Source organism: Megalops cyprinoides, chromosome 2, assembly GCF_013368585.1.
Source record: "Megalops cyprinoides isolate fMegCyp1 chromosome 2, fMegCyp1.pri, whole genome shotgun sequence".
Classification (NCBI taxonomy): Eukaryota; Metazoa; Chordata; class Actinopteri; order Elopiformes; family Megalopidae; genus Megalops; species Megalops cyprinoides.
Window position 1 is genome coordinate 10,858,308 of NC_050584.1, and position 24,388 is coordinate 10,882,695.

The 24,388-nt window shown below is 44.9% G+C and overlaps 2 protein-coding genes across 3 annotated transcripts in view; one reads left to right on the plus strand and one right to left on the minus strand.

The window, feature by feature from the left end:
• Positions 1–194: 194 nt before the first annotated feature.
• LOC118772853 (probable aminopeptidase NPEPL1) lies at positions 195–7,580 on the plus strand. 2 transcript variants are annotated; one of them, XM_036521487.1, is made up of 12 exons: positions 195–676; positions 1,681–1,866; positions 2,091–2,261; positions 3,020–3,109; positions 3,590–3,671; positions 4,145–4,287; positions 4,756–4,833; positions 5,360–5,460; positions 5,886–6,009; positions 6,377–6,547; positions 6,757–6,867; positions 7,032–7,580. In XM_036521487.1, exons 1-12 carry the CDS (start codon positions 527–529, stop codon positions 7,194–7,196), a joined length of 1,572 nt encoding a protein of 523 aa, XP_036377380.1. In that variant the 5' UTR covers positions 195–526; the 3' UTR covers positions 7,197–7,580. The 2 variants fall into 2 exon arrangements, with proteins under 2 accessions (XP_036377380.1, XP_036377382.1); XM_036521489.1 differs by lacking the exon at positions 7,032–7,580 and having other exon boundaries at positions 6,377–6,509; positions 6,757–6,838.
• Positions 7,581–9,105: 1,525 nt separating this feature from the next.
• The window catches only part of LOC118795663 (piezo-type mechanosensitive ion channel component 2-like), a 123,261-nt gene continuing 107,978 nt past the window's right edge, over positions 9,106–24,388 (minus strand). The window contains exons 36-56 of the mRNA XM_036554310.1: positions 23,941–24,061; positions 23,290–23,364; positions 22,870–23,036; positions 22,373–22,563; positions 21,066–21,239; positions 19,645–20,085; positions 18,826–19,084; positions 17,871–18,053; positions 17,229–17,496; positions 16,526–16,658; positions 15,851–15,998; positions 15,164–15,378; positions 13,965–14,123; positions 13,507–13,654; positions 12,852–13,040; positions 12,497–12,589; positions 11,813–11,982; positions 11,291–11,407; positions 11,117–11,196; positions 10,553–10,757; positions 9,106–9,982 (exon numbers count right to left, since the gene is read on the minus strand). Coding sequence (XP_036410203.1) covers positions 9,730–9,982; positions 10,553–10,757; positions 11,117–11,196; positions 11,291–11,407; positions 11,813–11,982; positions 12,497–12,589; positions 12,852–13,040; positions 13,507–13,654; positions 13,965–14,123; positions 15,164–15,378; positions 15,851–15,998; positions 16,526–16,658; positions 17,229–17,496; positions 17,871–18,053; positions 18,826–19,084; positions 19,645–20,085; positions 21,066–21,239; positions 22,373–22,563; positions 22,870–23,036; positions 23,290–23,364; positions 23,941–24,061 — 3,789 coding nt within the window. The 3' untranslated portion in view covers positions 9,106–9,729. The remainder of the gene's footprint in view (positions 9,983–10,552; positions 10,758–11,116; positions 11,197–11,290; positions 11,408–11,812; positions 11,983–12,496; positions 12,590–12,851; positions 13,041–13,506; positions 13,655–13,964; positions 14,124–15,163; positions 15,379–15,850; positions 15,999–16,525; positions 16,659–17,228; positions 17,497–17,870; positions 18,054–18,825; positions 19,085–19,644; positions 20,086–21,065; positions 21,240–22,372; positions 22,564–22,869; positions 23,037–23,289; positions 23,365–23,940; positions 24,062–24,388) is intronic.

Genomic DNA, 24,388 nt, shown 5'->3' on the forward strand with positions numbered 1-24,388 from the left:
ACGGAACCAGGAAACGGAACTTGAAAATGCACTTCCACCAACTGACATAGGAGGGAGACTCCTCTTGCGAAGACAAATGCCAACTTGTTTTTTTTTAAGGCCAACTGTTTTCAGTAGCTGGCTTTACTTTAGAAAGCAATTAACCTATTGTATGTGTTTTATCTTTTTTTCCTCCACAATTTGCTGTTGGCTATAACTATATAGCTAACGTTATGCGGTGGTAAGCGAGCTACTGCGTGTCATGTTACAACCTACCTGAATAACGGTAACTGATATCAGACAATGAACATCTTGCACGTTTTCGTTTTAACTGAACAGCTAGCAAGTTAGCTGTTCAAGTAGGTTGGGATGAATATTCTGCTATTACGTAGGTTGCTGGTTATCTAGACTGTCACTTTAAATTTCGCGTAGGGCCAAAGAAAGAGGTATCCCGGAAGTGGAGCTTGTTTGTAGTCTCCGGTATTTGCAGTTGGGACTCCGCCGGTGAAGTGAAAACGAAAGACACAAGGGATGTGTTCGGGGAAAGATGGCTACGGTGGAGCTCGTATTCTGTCACGACTGTGGCGATAGTGAGCAGAGTGACAGAACGGTGCTCATTGTGGGTCAGTTACCTCATCTGCACTGCCTGGCTTGGAGCGACGTGAGGGACATCCTACAATCCCGTGTTGACGAGGAGGCAAGTACTTGCAGCATACCGGTAGTCGCGGCTTCACTTCGGCACAACAATGTTAGCTAACAAGCTAGCTATAGCCAGCAAGGTCTATCTGTCCTAATCGCTAGTGAGCTAGCGGTATAATATCAAACCCATTACTGCGAAGTTTACACCCAGTGTGCCAGACCCGTGAAATAAGAGGAGCCTAACAGAAGCAACAACTTCAGCGAGCACTATAGGCTGCTAGTTAACATTAGGTAGTAGCAGCAAGTAATTTTCTTGCGTGTCTGCCAACTTACTGGCTTGCTACCTAGCGTGTGTAGATCAATGTCTATTTTTGACGCAGGCATTTTGCTGAACTCTGAATCAGAGAAACGTTAAACTAGCTGGCTGTGACACTTGGGAAACATAAACGCTCAACAAAAGCTACCTCAGACCAACAGCTTGCGAAGGAGATTGCTATTTAGCTAGGTAGTCATCCATCCAAGTAAACAGGTGGATGCATTTCTATTCTCTTTTTATTAACAGCTATTCACTAGATAGTTAACGCTAATAGTAATATTCGACATTATATCAAAGGATGATCTGATATCTCCGTGACGGATTGGCTTGCTAGATTCTCTGGAAAAAAATAAAAATAGTTAGACTGATACGCAGCGATCTATGAAATTTCCCTCAGGTTTTAAGACTAGTCGGTGTATTACGCAATGTATGTATTTTCACAGTACCTGAAACTTGAGATTATGAGATGAGAAATAGCCTTCATCTGTGTAGCAGTTATACACTACAGTGTATAAGTCTTAAGCGCTGAAATGGTAGACAAATGCATCATTTCTGAAATGCTTGTATGGTATTTTGGCAGCCAAAGCAACATATATAACAAGAGGTCTGCCATGACTGTAATTGTGTTTATTTTTATGTGATCATTTTTATTTGTTTCATTATTTTGTCTTAATTTATTATTATTTAGAGAACAACTACTAATTCTAATGTCACAAATTCTGCTGTTTTATGTCTTTATTTTAAAGACTTGGGAAGCTGCCCTTAAATCTCTAAAGCCAAACCCAACAGACAGATGTCCCCTTTGGTTAAAGCTGGCAACAGTGGCTGCCCTCCCGTCGAAGATAAGTCGTCACAATACACCATCTTCTGCCCATACACTCACACGACTGGTCCAAACCTGCCTGCCTGGAAGACGTAATGGACACATTGCGGTGAGCATGTAGTGACCCTCCTGGACATGCTAATGCTTATTGCTGTTGAATTATTCAAATTTGTAAGCCTGTGTAACCTTCAGAACCATCTCAAATGGTTCCAAAGATTATACAAAAGTTAACCGTGGCAACAGACGAAAAAACCCTTGAGTGCGGTGATTTCAGTAGCGCACACATAAACACATTGAATACGAGTGCCTCTCCTGTTGTTTTGTCCTGTCCAGGTCGCGTGTGAAAGGACGTCCGTCTTTGCCTCAGCTTGTGCGATTGCCAGAGCCTTCCCTCTCTTCTCCAGGCAGACCGGAGACGACACGCTCGACAAGGGCCACAGGGTCACCGTCCAGTTCTTTTGTGTGGAACCGAACATGGAACCGCTCAGTACAGCAACCCTGACGGCACGTTCCCCTGCTCCCCATTTTCAGTTATGCCTCTCGCCAAGCTCTCTGAAGTCTAGTGTAGAAGGACGCTCTTGCTGTCCTAGCAGAATATCAGGATCCTGTGCTGATTTCAGCATCTCAGTTTAGACCCCACTGCGTGTCCATGTTCATCAGGACTGCCCACACAGCTGGTGTCCATCTATTTACACTGCACAACGTGTAGGGCTCTTGTATTCCTGATCTACACAGACATGCACATAGTGGGATGTATACATTATACATGATTAATGTATACAGTAGAGCTGTTGTCTAGTTGAGTTGCTAGATTTGTTAGCTGCCGGAGCTGTCTTCTTATCAGCGCTGCTTACTGAACAGTTTGTGTTTGAGGGTTCCGTTCAAACTGGAGGGGTGATTAGAACGTGTTGAGAGAGCCATAGACCCTATGCACATAACCTCAGTTCCCACTGAGGAGAGGTCTGTCTTCATGCTTGCAGGACTCTCTAGTAAACGTGGTGTGGGTGTCTCCTACACTGCAGCAGGAAGAGATTAAGGATTTTATTTAAACCTGACATAGAACTGTTTCTCTCTCTTTACAGCTGGAGAAAAGTCTACTTTGCATCATAATTTGGAAAGTTCTCAAATCACAGTGCAATTCAGCATAACATGCTAGTGTAAAGAGAGCCTGTCCTGCTTTGCACAAGAGGCAAAAGTAAAGTAGCTAAGCCTGAGCTGTATATAGACTGTATTTATAACATGATGTCCTGTTTCATGTCTAGTGCTTATCCAGAGTTGCAGAGAGCATCAGGCTGACAGCGCGAATCGTCGATTCCCCCTGCAATGAGATGGACACAGAGCAGTTCCTTAAGGTGGGCTTTCCCATCACTCACACAATGCAAAGGCTTAATGGTGATGAGATTCAGGCAGTATGCCTCCAGTTCTGTCGTTTCAGCTATTCAAGGAATGAACAGGTACAGGAAGTGATGTTACACACAGTGTCTTCTGCCCTGTAGCAGGAATTAATGATGAAAGATTTAACACTGTTAAACAGGCAGTGTTGATGCCTGTTTCTACTATAGAGGTCGGTTGACTGTCATGAATGTTAAAATAATGGAACCTGAGAATGGAAAGCGGAGAAAGTAATAAATTAACATTTGTCATCTTTTTGGTATATGCCTCAAGATAGTTTATAAGCAGCTAGTTCACTTTATAACATATACAAGCTACAGTTTGACATTGTGAAAAAAGTTTAACGAAACCATGGAAAAGGTTTAATTTTCAACTGACAGGAGAAAGCATCACTGTCCTGTTGTATTCCTAAATGTTGCCGCTGTGCTGCCCTGTGACAGGAGGTGGGGGAGGTGGGTGCAAAGCTGGGAATTGCTCCAATCATCATTAAGGGGGAGGAGCTGCGCAAGAGAGGATTCGGAGGTAAAGTGTTAACTCACAGAATCATGCTGACTTTAAACCTTATTGGATTCAGTTTTTAGTAATAATCCAAGCCTTGAATCAGAATCTTCCTTAATGTGCTCTGAGTCTAAGATCGATCGTATGTGGTGCCTTGAGGAAAGACAAATAGCAGACCACAGAAAGGCTCCTCTCCTCTCTCAACCCTCTTAGTGACATAGAAGATCAGATAGTCTGCTGCTGCAAAATCAGTTTTGAAAGGTGTGAGGTTTTACTTCAAAGCTGGAATTTACCACCACTGAAAAAAATATTTGTATTACTCAATAGTGTATTCAGCCACACATTGAGAGGAGAACTTATAAACAGCATAAAGTTCCTGTTATTGTCAGCACAACAGTGGTTTATATGGTTCTGTTGTAGAGCTAGCGGGTGTTGAGGTGTTCCTGTGTGGAGCTCTAAGGCCGTGTGGATACGCGCTCATGTGGTGTATGTCACAGGTATCTACGGAGTGGGGAGTGCAGCAGCGAGCCCCCCCGCCCTGGCAGTACTCAGCCACACTCCTCCTACTGCCACGCAGACCATTGCCTGGGTCGGGAAGGGCATCGTGTACAATTCAGGTGGCCTGATGATCAAGGGCAGAGTAAGCGCACCCCTTGATACTTACTAAAGAAATTAACCTGAAGCAAAACCGGGCTGCTCCACTTGAACCTGCAACCTTCAGAGTAGGAGTTTGGTTTCCTAACTGCAAGGCCATCCCACCACAACATGATATAGTATTGTGTGGCCTGGGTGGCCAGGTATATTAAGTGGCACACAGAAAATGAGTTTTCATAAAATTGCAAGTAATATATAAATTATAAGTAATAAATAATGTATGATATGATAATTATATCTTCCAAATCACTAGATTTTAATCTGGATATAATATTTGGTATAGATGGTTTTAGACCAGATCAGACCTGATGGTTTTAGCACACAGCAAATGAAAAGATCAGAATCAACCACTGAGAAATGAGGAAGAATCAGCCCGCTTAGCGGCACTGGTGTAGTGGTGTTCTTGCTGATGTGCTTGAGACACAGGTGGGGCACTGTGTCCTCCTGTTCACAGACTGTGATGCCTGGGATGAAGAGAGACTGTGCTGGAGCTGCTGCAGTGCTGGGGGCCTTCAGCGCAGCTGTCAGACAGGTGAGCATCAGGTCAGCCTAGCTAGCCAGCATAGGCAGGCGGCAGTGTGGTGTAGTAGTGAGTAGCGGGGCTCGTAACCGAAAGGTTCCTGGTTTGATTCCCTGTTGAGGCACTGCTGTTGTACTTTTGGGCAAGGTACTTAACCTACAATTGCCTCAGTAAATGTCCAGCTGTAAAAATGGATAAAATTGTCACTAGCGAGTAAGAGTATCTGGTAAATGACATGAATGTTATGTAATGTAATGTAGCCAATGCTGACACTCCCTGTACAGGTGTAAATGCAAATGATAGGAATTGAAATCATTATCGTAATTCAGTGTGAGAGCACTGACTTGGCAGGAACAGACATGGAATGATGCGGGGCAGAGAGAATAGTGGAATAGTGTTTCCCCCAATTAATCTTAAATATGGAAAAGGTCTTTCCTTGTGTGTGTATGTTCTCTTCATGAAGAAGCACATATTATAGTAACTTGTAATCACTTGAGTAAATACCACGTCAATTTTCCTTTGGGGAATGATGTTTTAGGGTTTCAAAGAAAATCTCCATGCCATTTTCTGCCTGGCTGAAAATTCAGTTGGTCCCAAGGCAACAAGACCAGATGACATCCTTCGACTGTACTCGGGAAAGTAAGAAAGAAAAATTGTAAATGTAAACATACTAAATGCACTGTCCTTACACATATGCCGTAGTGCCAGTCCTGTTCTTTCTCCTGTGGTGAATTAGTTTTGACATTTGACATCATTTTGAAATGACTTTTTACTGAAGTCATTTCTGTTAAGAGTGTTGCTCAGGGGTTGGCACAAAAGGCCACACCATGTATTTTTCTTCTCATCTAAACACTTAGACAATTGAGTGGTTTCATCTGTTGCTCGAAATGTCCGTGTCAGCATGTCCAAGATTAATATAAAGTCACTGCTTAAAGAGAGCGAATGAGAAAACCTTCAGTATTGCAATTTCAACAAGAGCTAAAGAGTCTAGTGCTTGACTTGGTGTTCCCCCTGAGGAGCCCTTGAGTGTGTTTGGCATCCTCTGATGGTTCTGTCCCCCTCAGAACAGTGGAGATCCGGAACACGGACGCAGAGGGACGCCTTCTTCTGGCGGATGGGGTCGTGTATGCCTGCAGAGACCTCAAAGCAGACATCATCCTGGACATGGCCACTCTCACCAGCGCTCAGGTAACACCTCCAAAGCAGCTGTGGAGTCTGCCAAACCCACTGTCACCGCTGACGGTTCAGATGCCGAGTCTGCTGGCACTGTGTCTCCTCGGTAATCGCAGCATCCTACCCGCAATAACCACGACTGTAATGTTTTCCAAACCCTCAGTCAAGTCAAGTTCCAAACCCTGCTTGGTCAAGTATTGAATTTACCAAACCTGCTCTTGTTTTTGTGTTATATTTGGGGAAAAAAATGTATATTTGTACTACCTGTTGAGTTACTTGCTAGTTACTAGCTTGCGATTTTGCTGCTGGTTTGGAAGTCACTGACACTGACTGTGGCGCTGGCTACGCTGCCGTGGTGAGTGCGTGTTGTATTGTGTCCCAGGGAATTGCGACAGGCAGGTACCACGCAGGCCTGCTGACCAACCGTGAGGAGTGGGAGAGGGCGTGCGTGGCAGCAGGCCGGAGTAGCGGGGACCTCGTCCAGCCCCTGGTCTTCTCCCCTGAGCTGCACTTCAGTGAGTTCTCATCCGCTATGGCTGACATGAAGAATTTTGTGAGTGAGAGTTTTTTCTTTCCTGTATCCAGAACTCAATCCAGCTGAAGCCCTAACCCTCTCCCCCCAACCCCCCTGTTTCTTTGCATCAGTAACTCTGCTCTGCCTATGAAATCGCTGTAATGTTGCGGACGTAAATGACAATGAAGCCGAGCTGCTCGGCCTGACAGGTGACTCACGTTCCTATGTGTGTGCTCTGTGCTGGGCAGGATCGCAGTAACGCCCTGTGTTCCTGTGGGGGCTTGTTTGTGGGGGCCCAGCTCGGGTTCGAATGGACAGGGGTGTGGATTCATGTGGACATGGCCTTCCCTGCATACAGCGTGAGTTAATCTTGAATTGGGGGGGGGTCGGCTTGCTGTAGGTCAATGAAGTGAGAATTTTAAAGTGTTGTGCAAACGTATACACATAAAGGAAGAGTGGTCATGACTAGTAAATCTGCTTTAATGCGCTCTTAGTTATCTCACCCCTTTGATGCATTCCCCAGGGTGAGAGAGCCACAGGCTATGGAGTGGCCCTGCTGCTGGCTTTGTTTGGAGGGGCCACAGAAGACGCCCTCCTGCAGCTGGTGTCCCCGCTGGGCCCGGAGATGGATGCGCACTCAGACGGCCACCCTCCCAGGTGCAACCCAAAACGGAGGAAACTGATCTAGCCCATGCTGCAGGGAAGCGTGTTGCAATGGCCTCAATAGAATACAGTTACCTTTAGGATGCAACATGCAGATCATGGACTTCCTTCAAATGTGCCTGTTACAAAGGAATGCTGGGAGTGGATTGATATGGCGTGCCCAGATACCTCAATGCGTGTGTTAATGGTACTTTTAACAAGTGTATTTTTATCTCATTTCATATTTTTTGTGTCTAATTTTTTATTGATTAAATATTGTTTAAATGAACTCCTAAACTAAAAAGTTGGGGGACAAAGTCTTAAGCTGTTGAGATGTTATGGCAAACTGTATTTTATATATCAGTTGTCAGCTGTAAAAAGATGTGAAAAGATATCAAAATGCGATTGCAACAGTAAAATTAATGCAATACACCCATATGTGTATGTGGTTGTGAATTATGTCACATCAGAACGTGTGTTTGTCTTGATGAAGCACAGATCACAAGACATTCACCAACATACCGCTGAGCCAAAATGAAGTACTGCATTATGTACATCAAAAAGAATACAGGTTAATATGTACATTCTCAAAACATCCTCATGAAACTATCCTCATTTGAGATGGATGTTGTCCAGCACTTGATGGTATAAAGCCTTGATTGCTTCATATGGAAACCTTGTTTTGAGTCTTGTAACCATCCAAAGTTTTCCTGGACCAAATTAAGTAGGGTCTCTTGTCCTAGTTGTGTACCTCATGTTTTGATGCACGGGGATGAGTAATTGTAACAGAAACTGGCTGCTTTTCCTTTAAACTAAATCGGTTGCATAAAAGAACAGATTGTAAGTGTAAATCATCCGTCATAGCCTTGAATTAGCAGTCTAGGTGCCAAAGTGGCACCTGGCTGTAGTCTTCAACACCTGACTGTGATACGAGACAATGTAATGCAGTGATCCCTTAAATTTAGCTATCTGTCTGCGCTGACATTTTTAGACACTTTTGACTTCATTCCAATATTGGCATTGGTAAAAAAACCACAAAACAACACAATGGACTCTTTCTGAATCAGAGCACCACATATGTTCATGGGCACATGTCTGTGTACAGTACAGCACAGGCACTCCCCATAATGACAGTCTAATTTGATGGTCAGGAATGAAGCAGCAGATTAAGACACGTGCTTGTCATAAGTTATACATGTTTGTGATTGACACAGTCACAGACTGCTGAACCTGCATGGTTCATGGTTCTGCATTTTTAAAAGTGGATTTCATCTTCACATCAACCTAGATCCAACATATGAACCAAGAAAAAAAAAGAAAACTTGCTTTGCTTTCCAACATGTGCTTTATTGTCAGGTCACTGAACCACAACTCCACCGAATGTCCTTTAATCATACAGGTACACAGTCTAATTGATATTTCCATTTTTTGCCAAAAATGTATGTACATGGAATGAAAATGATCAATAGCAATAATTTAACTTTTGTTTCATGCTACAATGTTTTCTAATGCATAGTCTCGACTGCCTTTGCTCACATCTTGCCTAAGGTATTCCCTTTATAAGCAAGTAGTTTCTTTTTTCTCCTCACATGTCGCATCGCTCTGTTTATGTAGTGAATGTCATTTTCTTTTTTTTTTTTTACTTTGGAGTAATGAAAACATAGTTCATAATTCACACACTACACGACTTGTCTCCATAAATACTTCAGAGTCCGCATCAGCATTCTATCCTGACTCTGAGGATCTTGCCTGGGCTCAGACAGAATGGGAGATCTACTCCACAAAGCGCTCAGAACATAGTTACACACTCCCTCGCAATGCTAACAGAATGCTCCTTAAGACAAACAACAGAGACCAAGCAGAACCTTTTTTCCTGGTGAGATGATTAGTCTTTTCCTGAGAGAAAATATCTTACCTTTAACCCATGGATTAGTTGATGGTACAAATGAAATAAGGCAAGTAAAGATTGTCGAATCGTTCGTCCACCACACCTCAAAGGTCTCCTCCTCATTTTTTTTTTTAGTCTGCTGCAGAACCGAAGCATTTCCAGGTTTAAGAAAAAATTCTTTTTTTTTTTTTATTTAGAAAAAAAAAAAGTGGCGAGTGTCTTTCAGTCAGTCTGCTGCCCTTTGTCTTTTCCAGGATCACATCATGAAAAAAAGTCGGTGTTGATTCAAGTTTACAGCCAGCCTCTCAGGGCTGCATATTGCACAACCCGTGGTTCACGTTTACCGATCTGAAAAGGCCAGAGATCTGAACAACAGGAGAACAGCAGTGGCGCGCTGCCTGGAATTGCACAGTCAAAAAAAAAGCCTCTCGGGCGTCTGTCAGCGTGGAGACCTGCAACGCAAGGGCCGACGGCTGAGATTCTCCTAAAAACTAGCGACGGCAGTTTTTTGCACCGTGGCCTTCGTTGCAGGAGGCAGTAGAGATGTGCACGCGGGAGATCTTCAGCCGCCGCCCAACCAGTCGCGTAGGAAAAAACCAGCCGCCGCCCGTTAGATTGTGCTTTCGTTTTTCGTGTCCACCGGTCCATCTTTTGGCACTCTCGCCCCGGGGCGGGAGGGCGGCGCCCTCCCTCATTGCGTCTTCTCCCGCGTCCACTTGATCATGGTCTCCGGGGAGCGGTAGAGGAAGATGAGCTTGGCGTACAGGTCCTCCTCCAGCTCCAGCTCGCCCGTCTCGCGCACCAGGAAGATGTCGGTGCACAGCTTGAGGATGCGGTCCACGCAGGGCAGCTCCTCGAACATGATGGAGTGGGAGATGCCGCTGAAGAACTCGCGCACGAACTTCCCGATCACCAGCACCACCGAGGCGTACAGGCCCATGATCCTTTCAGCCGTGACGGGGGGGGGGGATAAGTCAGAGGGGAGATTAGCTGACGCACATCACGCACATCACACAGGCAATCCCTATAGGCTTACATCAACTGAAAACATGAACTCTGCGATGGGTGGCACAATGCACTTACATTTATCCCACCTAACATCTTTAATGGAGTCACTGCTGCGCAAGTAACCCATACAAAAATTATATATTGAGAATAGGTTTTAGAGACTACATTTTCCTTGCTAAAATAATACATATTAAAAGATGTAACTTATTGCTGTTTCGGTATATTGCAATATATTTCTGCTTTGCATTAACATATTTTAAACGCAATATATTTTTGGGCGGAACAACATCAGAAGAAGAACATTTCTCAGCATGTTACAATTTATTTCATTTCTGTATGGGTAGGTGCCCGCACAAATAGATCAGTTACTATTAACAGGTCATGAAAGAAGCTAAAAAGGAAAGGACCTGAATATGTCTAATGTTGGTCAGCTTAGATATAGGTAACATCTAGCAGTTCTAGCAATCTGAAGTGTAAAGGTGTAGAAGAACACGACCTCCACTTACCCGTATCCTGCCAGGAATCCCAGACTGGGTGGGCTGACCTTGTCGCTGAAGACGCACAGCTCCAGGCCAGCCTCTTGCTTCTTCTTGGGGTTTGCTACGTCGATTTTACCTGGGAAGGGCTGGTCCACAATCCACCACTCCTGGATCTCACCTGTGCCGTTGTGGGTTCTCTCCAGTGCCAGTGTGATGTTCTCATAGTTGTCATCTGAAAGAGGCCGGAAGGATCAATAAAACTGGTTCAGCAGATCATGTTTACTTTTTTAATACTCAATACCTTGTATTTTTCATTTTAGTGAGGATATGCTTAATGTTTTGGCAATGAAATACAGTGCACTCCGCTTATAGGAAATACTGACGTAAGAATCGACCATAAATTAGTGTTCAGAACATTGGGAAAGACTGATTTCTATATTAATTTAAATGCTCGGCTGGTAAGAATCAATTTGGGGTCACTCACAACATGTAATATGATATTAATTATGCAAAGGTGCATAATTAAGGAAAAAGTCAGTTCAAACTTGGATACAGAGTACTGTGTGTGCATTTGAATCACTTCTGCACTACCTTTATAAAGCTGCTCGATGGGTTTGGCATTAGAGTCGCTAGGTGCTCGGATAAAGCAGGGGAAGACATGTGCTATGACCCTGTAAAGGAGCAGAAGGAAAAAACATTTTAGAAAGGTTCACTCCCTTATCGGTGAAAAAGACACCTGAAAGTGACGTCAATCTGGATACTTACACAGCATCTCTCCTCGTCCCATTCAACAAGTCAATAAGCTCCTGTCTTGTTTCTGGGTCCAAATGGGTTACATGTTTATCTGTTGCAAGTTCAGCTTTGGTTCCTAAACTGAGGTTCCTGTTACAGAGAAGCAGAGAAGAAAAGGTGTTCCACTTTGGCTATACCAAACACTGAGCCTTGTCTAAAGTTGTTTTGGGTCTGTTTGGATCAGGATTAAACCAGTAAATTAAATAATCACTTATTATACCCCGCAAGCCAGTCAACATGCATATGACTTCACTGCTCATTATCTTACTATTATTATTGTTACATTTGCTTCCATCTGTCATTTTTAAAGTCTGTCAAAAAAAAATGAACAGGACAAATCTAATCTAATCTAATAATGAATTTTACGCACTGAAGAATTTCAGTAATGTAATTGTCGTCGCCCAAACTGTTGCATGTGTTTAGACCCCTGGCTAAGCCTACATCTCTGCGGCCTGGTGCGGCTTGCCCAGGCCAGGGCAGCATGTCTGGGCATACCTTTGAATGGACCAGGACATGGTGACAGCAAACTGGTCCTCTTTGCTCAGCACCTCCATCAGGTTCTTCCTGCTGGGAGGACTGATGGTCCAGAGGGAGTTTGAACTTCCCTCCAGCTCGGCCACAATGACGTCTTCAGACGTGTACGCCTCCAGGAACTGCATGGCACCCTGACGGCAAGAAACAGAGCACCTCTGTTCAGCTCAAGTGATGGCCTGGGACATAAGGATGTGCAGCACGAGTAAAATGCACTGTAGCTTCCTTTTATGGAGGAACAATAATTGTTTCCAATATATGTAAGCCTATGGTATGACATCTTTATACAGCGCTGTATATGTACAGTATATACAGTAGATCCTGTGGATACTGCTAATCCTTTGTAATCATATGCTGTATTGCATAACCCTAACCCTACACTAATGCACTGCACCATTTACTTGTGGATGCAGTGAAAACAGTTTGTAGGTGGCTGTTGTTGTGAATCACAGACTGTGGTCTTTGTCAGTTTTTATAGCACAGCCATGCCAGCAAACCTACTGCAGTATCTCTGTCACTGCCAATCCTTTGTAATCACACACTATATTACATGTGGGTCCCATTACTAATATACTACACTGTTTATTAAGCACAGCAGCAGTCTTTTTCAGTTTGTTTGGTGCAACAATACCAGTGAACTGAACTTACTGGAGTATCTCGATATGAATTCACAAATTTTGTGAACTGTGAATTGGTGATCTCCTTAAGCTGATTCTGCTGAGCACTCATAGTGAAGATTGGCTGCAGAAAGGCAAGAAGAAAGCTGTTAACATAATGTTCTAAAACTGTTCTGAGAAAATGTCTACTGAAGCTGCTGACTTAACTGATTTATAACAATATGCATATGCACTTAAATCCAAAATCATGACATTAACTTGATCCTAATCTCCAAAGAGTCATTCAAAACGTATCATGAACTGTAAACCGTACACTGTAGTGGTTCATAATCGCAGCAGACCACACCTGGGTGTTTTGACCAAAGCCAATAAGAGGACAGCTGTACCTGGAATCCCCCAAGGGTGATGGTGACGGAGACATCCAGTGGCTTGTTGACCACTCCAGCCACAGACTTGACCAAAGACATGAAGAGCAGCGGGAACCAGACGATGCAGATGAGCAGCATCACGATCATGCCCCCCATCCCGTACTTCACCACCTTCTTCTTCTTCTGCCCCCGAGGTTGGGGGTACCTCTGGGAACGGCAGGAGATAAGTGGCATACGGTTTACATTACACATTATTGCTCTCAGATGCTCCTATCCAGAGCGGCTTGCGAGGTTTACATATACTCACTGAAGCTTGTCTAATTGCCTGCTTTCAGATATGAAGAGAGTTTGAAAAAAGATAATGGCAACATTTAGATTCATATCCTGCAATTTTGGCAGGTTTTTTTTGGCATGTTCAAATTCTTTGTCATTTTCCCATGGGGCTGGAACATATGGGTGTTGTTGACATTTTCCAACAGTAAGCACCAGTGGTGTAATGACTGCATGCCGCGACCTGTTCTTACACTTTGTCAAAACCCACCAAACTCACCAAAGTCTCCTCCACGCTTTGAAAGTCTGGCTTGCCTCTGCTAGCCTGACCATCGTGCAGTGCTTAGGAAGGGAGATCCTGTACGGGCCCTGCTTCAGCCTGTACCCCTCTTTAACCCCTTACCTTCTCGGACTCCCTCCAGCACTTGAGGACAAAGATGTGGGCGTAGATGTCCTCCACGCAGATCCAGCTAGACAGGCTGAGAGTGGTGTCCGTCCAGACCCAGTCCATCACGGCACGCAACTCTGTCAGGAACGGCACCAGGCGGAACCTGAGGGGCCAGACACAATCAAAGGCATGCGGGTGAGCTTTCAAACCCAGGAGCCATTTCCTTCTAAGCTGCTGATGAATGACACAAGAGCAACACAAACATAGCTCTTGTACCTCATTAGCTTTTGAAGGTTGTAAATTCTGAAGCTAGTATGATAACATATGGAATGTAACCCTCCGTAAAACATCTTCATTATTTTCCTGTATATGTGATCAAAATATGACATCATGGGAAATAATATTCATATATGTTCACTTTTTGATTATATGTAGAAGACTTCCAGGCTTCAGCATCTTCCCAACCCACTCACCCTTGGAACAGGAAGAGGTTGACATAATTGTAACTCTTGGTGAGGAAGTTGCCCAGCACACGGGTGGGATAGCCACACCGGATCTGATAGGCCGACAGGCCGAAGTAGATGCACTTCACAAAGTACCAGAGTTGCGCCACTGTGTTCTGACTGAAGCGCCTGGAGATGGAAACATGCAATCAGTTAGGAAAAAAAAAAATCAAAAAAAGTTTCAACTCAGATGGTTCAGAAGACTGAAAATGATTGAAAATGATCCCCTTTCTAAATTCCTTCCATCTTTGCTCTTATAGCTGGAAGTTCTTCCAAAGGTCTGGCTCTTGGACATTCTCTACCAGCTGATAATAGCTTAAATTTCGATTTATACAAGGTATATTCCTGGGTTTCACAGTCAGTGGTTTGTTTCTGGGCAGGTTGATTGCTTATGATACGCTATATGGACAAACGTATTCGGACGCCTGACCATTACACCACCAGGGACTGTAATAACATTGTATTCAAATACATATACTTTAATATGGAGTTGGTCCCCCTTTTGCAGCTATAACAGCTTCCACTCTTCTTGGAAGGCTTTCCACAAGATTTTGGAGTGTGTCTGTGGGAATTTGTGCCCATTCATTCCTTAGAGCATTTATGAGGTCAGGCACTGATGTTGGATGAGAAGGCCTGGCTCGCAATCTCCGTTCCAGTTCATCTCAAAGGTGCTCGATGGGGTTGAGGTCAGGGCTCTGTGCAGGCCAGTCAAGTTCTTCCACACCCAACTCATCAAACCATGTCTTTACAGTCCTTGCTTTGTGCACTGGGGCACAGTCATGTTGGAATAGAAAAGGGCCTTCCCCAAACTGTTTTGCCACAAAGTTGGAAGCATAGCATTGTCCAAAATGTCTTGGTATGCTGAAGCATTAAGATTGCCTTTCACTGGAGATAAGGGGCCTAGCCCAAACCCTGGAGAACAGGTGTGGTCAAATACTTTTGTCCATATAGTGTATGTAGTCATCACGGGCATGTTTGTGATGATGCTGCAGTGGTCTCCTGTTGCCTTCACTCATATTTCCTTATGCTAATCAGTTATTATATTAAAGGGCTAATTTATTTGAATAGTACTTTTTAGCAGGAAACAATGAAAAAGATCGAGAAGAGAAGGGTGCTGTCTGAGGCAGAAGTGGCTGGAGTGAGAGCCAGTTGTCTCTGTGTGGCAGTACCTCTCCGTGACCCCTGGCAGAATGAAGAACATCCAGCAATGGATCCCGAAGACCAGGATGACCTGAAAGATGACCTTGCCCATGACAGTCTTCCTGAGGTACAAGGCCCGGTCCACCACCATGGTGCCGAACTGGATCAGCACCATGACCAGGAAGGCCTCGGGCACCTGGTCCTCTGACAGGGAGGATGTGATGTCGGCAGCTGCGGAATGTTTCTGGGGGTAAACAGGAAAAACAGAAGTCGTTCCGTTTAGTCAATTTAGTTTAGTCTGGACATTTCTTGATGTGCCTCTTTTGTAATTTGTTTCGGTGGTTACACATTATTAAAATGGAATCATTTCATTTCATATTCCATCCTCCCTTCCATTCATCTCAATTAGCAGGAACTGCAATATCCTTTTTAGAGAGTTGAGATGAGCCAGGGCCAAATTCAGCAGGCACAGGGCACAAGTCCAGACCAATATCACTGCACAGTTACTAATGTATCAGTCATGAGTCACCACATTTAATTTATTTAGAAAAATCAGGCTTCATTACATTTACTAGTACTATAAATATTTTATAATCACACAGTTTGCCAACTTCTGGAAGTTTTTAGCATTTCTGAAAAAAAAAACTTCAAATCAAATCCCATCTAAATAATAAAAGTCTGCCTTAGGCTACAGAAAAAGGTAACAGCATAAATACCCCAAAAGCCCAAAACCCAAAGACAATGATGATGAAGTCCACAGTGTCGGCCAGGAACATCAGCACATAGACGTCTGTCACAGCACTGTACTCTGGGTGAATCAGGTTGTAGAAGAACTGGCGAATGGGAATGTAGATGTCCAGGGTTCTAGTAACATGGAACAAAATGTTCGTTAAACATCGGAAGTGCATGCAGAGACCTAAAGCCGTGGATAAAGCAGAAGAAAGGAGCCATTGTTTGTTGAACTTCAAATCTTTTGGATTCTATGCAGTGTGAGAAAATAACTACTAATCTACAGTGTGAAGTTAAGGTTCATGAAAACATTAATTTTCTCTGTGAAAGACTGTAGAAGCATTTACAGCAAACAGTTGCTAAAGTATATGGGATGCCACAGAAGGTTGTAATTACTGGTAATAGGAATTAGCTCAAATTTACATTAACATAAGTAGGCAAGTGTGGAGCAATCATCAATTGGAACATGCTATTTGATACCCCTGGGAAATAACACTGCCCCTGAAGAACTGCAGACCGTTTCCTCTTTAGAACATTCACTGCCGGTAACCCACCCTTTAGAACACTTACCGTGATCTTTTCCCTCTTTATAACCCTGAGTGTAGCCTGTAAACCCTTAAGACTCACTCACTGCCGCGCTTCCCACTGTGGAGGATACTAACGTTTTCACAGTGAAGGCCTTGGCTTTGATCAGCTGCTCCCTCAGTTTCTCGAGGAGGAGCTCCTTGCGGCTCTTCTGCTGGACGCTCAGGACGCTGCCGGCTCTCCTGCTGCTGTTCCGCGTGCTCGTGCTGCCTGTGGGGACCGGGGAGACGCGTGTCACCGTGCACCACACCCCACAGGGGACAGGGCAGAACAAATCAGCGCTCCTCAAACAGGGAGAAGCATCTTTTAGAAAGAGGATTCCAGATGTTAACATGTGAAAACCCTAGCTGTAAGTCAGAGAAGAGCAACTTACCATGTGCCGAAATTTAAATGCAAACTATAGGGCATTTCATTGCTCCTTCACTATTATACACTACCATCCACAAGTAGGTAATTTCCTTTTCTGATCAATAAAGTATTATCTATCTATCTACATAGCAAGATTATTTGAGTCCATCATGGATGAAAATGCTTTGGGGTAGAATTTCATATTTCTATTTAGATGAATGTAGCATTATGAAATTATATTCTGAAAGATTTTAAGCATTTAAAGTGCATTTCCCAGACCACTCCACATTAACACCTTCCACAGACTGACAGCAGGTGCCAAGGCATTGTGATGCTGTGTTAGAGCATGAATGGTCCCCTTGATCCAATCAGGAGTGGAAGACCAGGCGAGAACCCTCCCCCTCCCAGCGTCTCGGCCATAGCTGGCCTCACCTCTCTTGGAGCGGGCAGAGTGGGAGGAGCGGCGGGAGATCTGGGAGCCGGTGGTGGAGCTCTTGCGGCGCACAGGCGTCTGCTGCTTGGGGAAGCGCACGTGTACCGACTCCAGCGAGGCGGCCAGGTCGATGGACTTCAGGGAGCCTTCAGAGTCCCTCCTCTCGCCCGCCGTGGTGGCCGCTGGCTCCTCCCCCTCTGAGTCGTGCTGGTGGAGGGCCACCTTTTCCGCCACCCTGGGGTCATCCTCGTCCCACAGCCCGTGGCACTGATTAGGGGGAGAGGAAGTGACACAATTAGATTTATTCCCACAGAATGCAGGCAGGGACTGTGGTGCAGCATCATTTCCAGGAGCCCATTTAAACCATTGTGGTGCCCAGCATTTACAGCATGAAACACTAACCAACAGCGTTGCAGAGCTCACTGGAATATACAAGTTGTTTGTGGGCTTGCATTCTGAGTAGGACACTGTTGATATAATGCTGAGCATGGCTCTTCAGCTGAAATATTTAAATTAAATTATTTAAAGTAAAAATATGCTGAACAAGAATGTTTTGGAAGAAGTGCATTCATACTGTGAAAAAAAAAGTCTACAGTAAACCACAACCATGGAATTTTCCAGAATGTAAAGCAGGTAATCACCTTCAAGATGGATCTGTGAAAGAAGAGAGCCAGGAGCTGAACCAGGTCATAATGTACATAGCCTTCTTTCTTTTCAACACCAATGATGTTAGGAGGGTGGAAAGGCTTTGTCTTGTCCACCTCTATATGCTGGTTGAAGGGGAAGAAACCAAACTGGAAGAAGTATTTTATCACAATGGTGACCTGGAAGTAAAAAACAAACATGGACAACACCTGGTTATCAATAAAACAATAACATTTTTAGTGTTCCTTAGATACATTCCCATATCTTTGTGTGTATTGGCCAGCGGAACATAAAACTTTATACAGTGTTAATGAAGAGCATCTGAAAAGAAATTATGCCAGTTCAGAGAATTGGTTTATACTAGGCAATAAATAGCCAGACATCCTGGCTTTGAGCACTCGGAAATGTTTCCATAGCTCACATAAATTGTATTAATCAATAAGCTTAGAAGCTACTTTGGATACAATGCTGACATTTCACTTTCAGTTCAGCAACTAAACTAAATAAGTTAGCTTTTGCAGGCCTGCATTGTAAACTGGAATCTTGATTTAACTTATCTCGCTATTACATATAGGAATGTGACAAAAATTTTGATGTTTCTGTTAGCTTGCACCGCTAAATATCGAAATGATTCCTTTTATTCAGGAAACATACTTGTAAAACATGTGAGGATGTTTCAGAATGTTTCAGTCCTACGGAAATTAAACAGTCTGAATTTTGAGGGACCTGCAGACTTTCTATCCAAACAAAGCATGTGTACAGTGAAGCAGAGTGAAATCTGTTGATGGAATCCTCTTGACGTCATATGTGAAGTATATTCAGTACGGAGAGAGAGAGAGACACGGCAAAGCCACAGATTCTCAATACACGCTCCGGATAGTCAGCTCAGCATGTGTCAGAGAAAGTGACAGAAAATTCTGTCTCTGTCATTGCTGCGGCCGCGCGGCACACCTCGGTGTAGACTATGGCGGTCATCCAGAAGCGCTTGCTGGGCCGCGGCACGGACAGCATGGCCCACAGGAAGATGAGGATGGGCAGCACCAGGGTGACCACCGACGCGGAGATCATGTGATTGAGGATGATGACCAGGTAGCAGACCATCTCTGAGTGCGCCACCAGCATGTTGTAGAGGGCGTAGCACAGCTGCAGCAGCTGGGGCTGGCCGTGGTAGAAGCGCTCGGATTCCTCCAGCTCCTCATCGTAGAACATCCTGAGGGAAACGCCGGGATGACCAGACAGAAATGTAAACCCCTGCAACCGCCTGCCAGCAGACCAGTCCACACGCTCTTTCACCGACTGTGATGGCTTTTTAATGCACTCCTCAGTTCCTGGAAAATCATTTGCGGGACTTATTTAAACTTGTAATAACGTCATTCAGCTATCCACTAGTGTCAGCTTTCAACAAAACAATGAAGCTATTTAGCAGATAATGTGGTCCATACAAGGATAATAAACTTTAAAAGATGAATGGGAGTGGTGTGCGAGAGTCATATTTTTACTACATTACCACACACAGCTGCAACAGAAAAGCTTATAATGGCCTTTGAAAACTTCATGTGTGCATCTTGTGCAACCACTGCAACTGAGTTCCAGAGTTTTAGGATTAATAAGTTGTCCAACTGATGAACAGAACAGCTAAACACATTAGAATTCTTTGAAGAAGATTGTATACTAACATATGCATGTATCAGTGTACCTACTTAAGCCTGAGACTATGGTCTGGCTGAAGTCAAAGCTGTGAGAGTGGCTTGGTGGGGGTGTAGGCCTTACTTGTTAAGCAGCAGCTCGCTGGCGGTCAGCTCGTGGGTTAGAGAGGGCAGCACGCTGTCATCTAGGTAATCTGACCTACTGGCATCCGGGGTCATGACCATCAGATGCTTGTCGTCGTCTCTAGCTGAGCCGTCAGACGCCCCATCAAAGCTGACGGCCTTACTGTAGGAGGGGGGCACATCTGCATCTGTGGGGAAGGTGGTGGGGGCGTCTGTGTCTGGCGAATACAGCTGCACCTCAAACTCCGCGGGGCACAGGTAGTCCCGCCCCGCCCCCTGCGCCTCCAGGTCCCCGCCCCTCGCCTGTGCTGACGTCTCACCCTCCATGTCGAAATAGTGCCCCTCCTCTCGGGGCGGGTCCAGGTCCTGCTCGTCCTCCACCTCCTCGATGGTGTCGGTGGTGCCCTGTCGTGAGCACAGCATGGTGCACTGTGTGGGTTCACTAGTAGGAGAAAAAACAGGCGAAAAATTTAACATCTCCAACTGTCCAAGCTCTGACAGCGGCTTACTGTGAGAGCAAAGTGTGAGACTGATCCACATCAGCCTTTACCAAACACTGACACTGCAGTGAAATAATGTTCACAGTCTACGTCTCAATATGCATATTTATCTATTCAATTATTTACACTGAATTTAACATTTGAGGGAGTATCAATAAATATTCTCCTAATTCAATGCAAGGTGGCAATAACAGCATGCCACCGGAGGGCAGAGTTTCACACTTGTGAGTGCATGTATTGCAACCCAGTGAAGTTATATAGCACTGCTATACATTCTGCCGAGAAAGGAACGTTTGTGTTTAGAAACAAAAACACAACATTTTTTACAATTGCTAGAGGTCATTTACGTATAATGTGGAATCTTCTTTGATTTCTGTCACGCCTCTAACACCTGCATTATAGTTAAACACCAGCTTTGCCATTCTGCTGGCTGCAGTGCCCTCTAGTGAGGACAGCAGAGGAACAGAAGTTCTCTGTCAACACTGACACTGGGAGTACACAAGTCAAACTGCGCAGAACAGAAGCTTCCACAACAAGGCCACTGTCCTCGCCCCTCCCAGTACTCTTCTTACCGATGAGTCATCTCTGGAAAATAAGGCCACCATAGCCCAGACACTCAGACAACATCTTTTCATTTATACCAGAGAGGAAGACGCCAATTCCACATACTTGAAATTACATGAAAAAATTGCGTTTACCTGAAATACGCTTTAAAATGTCATAACATTACTAACCGGAGGAGAGATGCGTTTGTGTGGAACTCTCGGGTCTCGTATTTTAAATTCACATTTACATTTCTGAATTCAGCAAATGCTCAGTGAGCGGAAGTGGTTTTAACAACCAATGCAATAAAGAGCAACTGAAAGCCCTTCCCAGATGGACGGGAGAGATGTGTGAAGGGTGAGGGGGTGGAGCCAGGCACCTGGACATGGCGCTGCCGCCGCTGTCTGCAGACGAGTTGGACACGTCCAGGCCGTACATTTTGCGCAGTTTGGGCCTGGCTCGCTCGCTGGTTTTGGGGACGCTCTCGGACGGTCCATCCAGGCCGTCCAGCGTGGACTGGCGGGAGAAGAGCATGGTGGCCTCGGTGTAGGCGCTGACGGCACGGCAAGAGACGGAAGTGGGATTAGTGACGGTCACCACGACAACAACGAAGCAACCGACCCATGTCGAAGAATCATGTGCTCTACATGACACCTGCACTGCTGTAGGTCTGATTATACTTACTATATCAAATACATACTCAGAAGGTTCTGCAATGTTCATAAATCTGAATATGCTGCAGGACACTCACCCAAAATCATGGAAAATATGCACATACATTCCAACATTCCAACATGCTGTAATAGCATAATATACTGTATATGTCTATGTGTATATAACTTATTCTTTCCTATAGATTATTCACATTTTAGCAAGACATGGATATTTCCACAGCGGTGTAAAGTAAACAAGAAAACTAATAAGCCAGACCAGAGGAGAAATTTGAAGTCGACTTCATTCTACAGGGGAGAGGTCTATGGAACAGGGAGCTGCTGTGTGTACCTGGCACACTCCTTCCAAGTCATTTACAAACACTTAAGCGAGGAAGCCTAGCATTCCTCTGTATTTTATGAGGAGCAAATATGGACATCCTGGAGAAAATAACGAAAGGAGGGGAGTAACACAGCTTAAATGTCCATTCACACTGTACAGTGAGTGGAAAAACAAGCGTGTCATGAGCACACCAGAACATGCTCAAAATAGCTACTGTGAAATGGGCGTCACGTCAGACTACAGGAACACTAAGGGCTGGCTGCATGTTTGAACAATACCTGGAGCCTAACCTGCCTGCCATCTCATTGCTATTTATATTGCTTTCAGCTGTACTAAGGCAGCACGTCTCAGATCTGGTGCAGGGAACTACACCTGCTGATCTCTGTTACTTTCCTACCCTGCAATATGTGACTGTGCTAAATGAGATAATTACAGTAATTCTGTAACACAAACAAAACAAATAATAAAATAAACAAAATAAATAATGGCATGCAGATCCTAAAATTTGGTGATAGGTGCAGGACTGAAACATAGCTTAAAAAAGGGAAAAGTCAAGGTGTAGAGTTACATGTGGACTCTTTTTTTTCCATTAAATCTGTTATGCCCATTTTCTTCGAAAATCCAGCCAGGAATTCATTGGCAGGGTTATGCCATATTCGCATGAAAGTGTATCGGTTTCCCCTGCTCAAATACCTGGACAAACTGTCACGAGAGAGCACCGAGTCCTGGCTATCCGTCTGAAGTCCACTGCGATTGTGCTCTGCCCTCTGGGAGCAGGAAACTGAGTATTCATCTATGCCATCCAACCCTGATTCCCTTGAGAGATTCATACGCATCTGCTTCTGATAGTAGATATGGATGCTCTCCCGTGACGGAACATTACCCTGTTGGAATGAAGAGAAACCAGTGAACATAATCCCCGCGCCTGTCGTTTGTCCCTTTTCACCTTTGCATGGCTTCTTCTTTCCAAAGCACAAATTAATTATCTGATCTCACGGAGGGAACACTAAACTGTACGTGTAATCTTTGACAGGTTTAATTTATAGTCATGCGACATAAACCGTAGAAGGGATGTACTGGACCATAAATGGCACATTATGACAATAATATCAAAGGGCCTATATTATGAAAAGTGCCCTCAGGCTGGCGGGGTAGGGGCAGCAGGGTCAGACACTGGCGTAACCCGGTACCTTTTTGATCTCTCGGGTGAGCATGCACCGCTCGATGCGCAGCACGGTGGAGATGTCGATGTGCTCTCGGCAGATGGAGTTCAGCCAGGCAGTGAAGCTGTCAAGCAGGGCCAGGAACAGGACCCAGGTGAACTTCACAATGTTGAAGACCCGCTTGATGATGTTGTCTGGGGACGACACCGAGGCCAGCCACATTAAAGGGCAAGCTTGAGGACACTGTCAGGGGCACATAGCTGTAGCGGCAGACCTTGCTTGATGTCTTTACCTGTTTCCACGGCAATGCCCTCACCCGTTCTTTAACTTAATTTAATGTGCATGTTATATGCCACGCACTGACTAAAAAAATAAAGGTGATACTTTCTCAAAAGTGTGTCGCTGGATAATGATGAGGGAAAATGACGCAACGAACACTGCACCAACCTGGTCCGTCTGGCTCCTCCTCTTCTCCAACCTCCCGCTCATCCTCCATCTCCCCCACCTCTATTGCCACGTGGCCTGTAGAGGAGGTCAAAGACAGACAAAGAGAGGCCAGGGGCACCATTAAACATCCCTAACTGTGACGAGATGGCTTTCCACTTACACGCATGAACATTAGCAGCATTACGGTAATATCACAGCAAGGCGTCCTCGGTCTTCAGAGTGTATAAGGCAGAGCATTTGATGGGGATTACGCTTTTGCCATTTGTACCAATCTGGCTACTCCAGACATAAGAAATGCTGGATTATGGGATGGGATGAAAGTGGGACCGCAGCGAGGGCTGGACAGTCACAGAAAGTCTCCTACTGGACTGCAGCAAATCGTTAAGTGGCCATTCGAAGTTCCCCGTGCAACGTGCGCACAAAAACCCCATTCATGACTTAACGGGCTGAGTCAAGCTGGAGACACCGAGACTGAAATTTACCGTAACACAAAAAGCGACGCACGAGGAAAGCCAACCAGACGAGAGCAAACATTTCAGGGGCCAGATGCCCGGAGGAACTGAAGGGAACTGAATTCCCGTCCACCTGCAGTGGAATAACGGGACCTTTGCAAGCCGTCGTCTGCTTTGAACGAGAAATCGAGCCCCATACCCTCCTTCCTGTCCCTCCGTGGCTTGTCTCCTCCGGTGTGCTTTTTCCAGAACCTGCGCTTCTCCTGGCTCCTCTCCTTCATGGCAGTTTTGGAGTCCGTGATCCAGGCGTGGTAGACAAACTGAGGGGAGGGAACGCTGCTCAGACTCACAGGCTGGAGGACGTTCAACAGAACACAAACACCACAGGCAGACCATCTGCGCTAATTTAGGCCGTCTACTTCCAAAGTTTGTCTTTCGAATAGCCCGCGTTTTTGATACCCAGCCACGGGGAATGTTAACTGTTACTCCAATGTTAACACCGTGTAAACGGTCACAGTTACACAGCACGCTAACTGTTGATCCCGTCAGATCTACTTCTTCTTATTTACTGACAAACAGGAATCAACCAACCGCTTAAGAGCAGGCCGAAAGATAGAAGCATCTCTCAGAAGTAGACAGCCCTAATG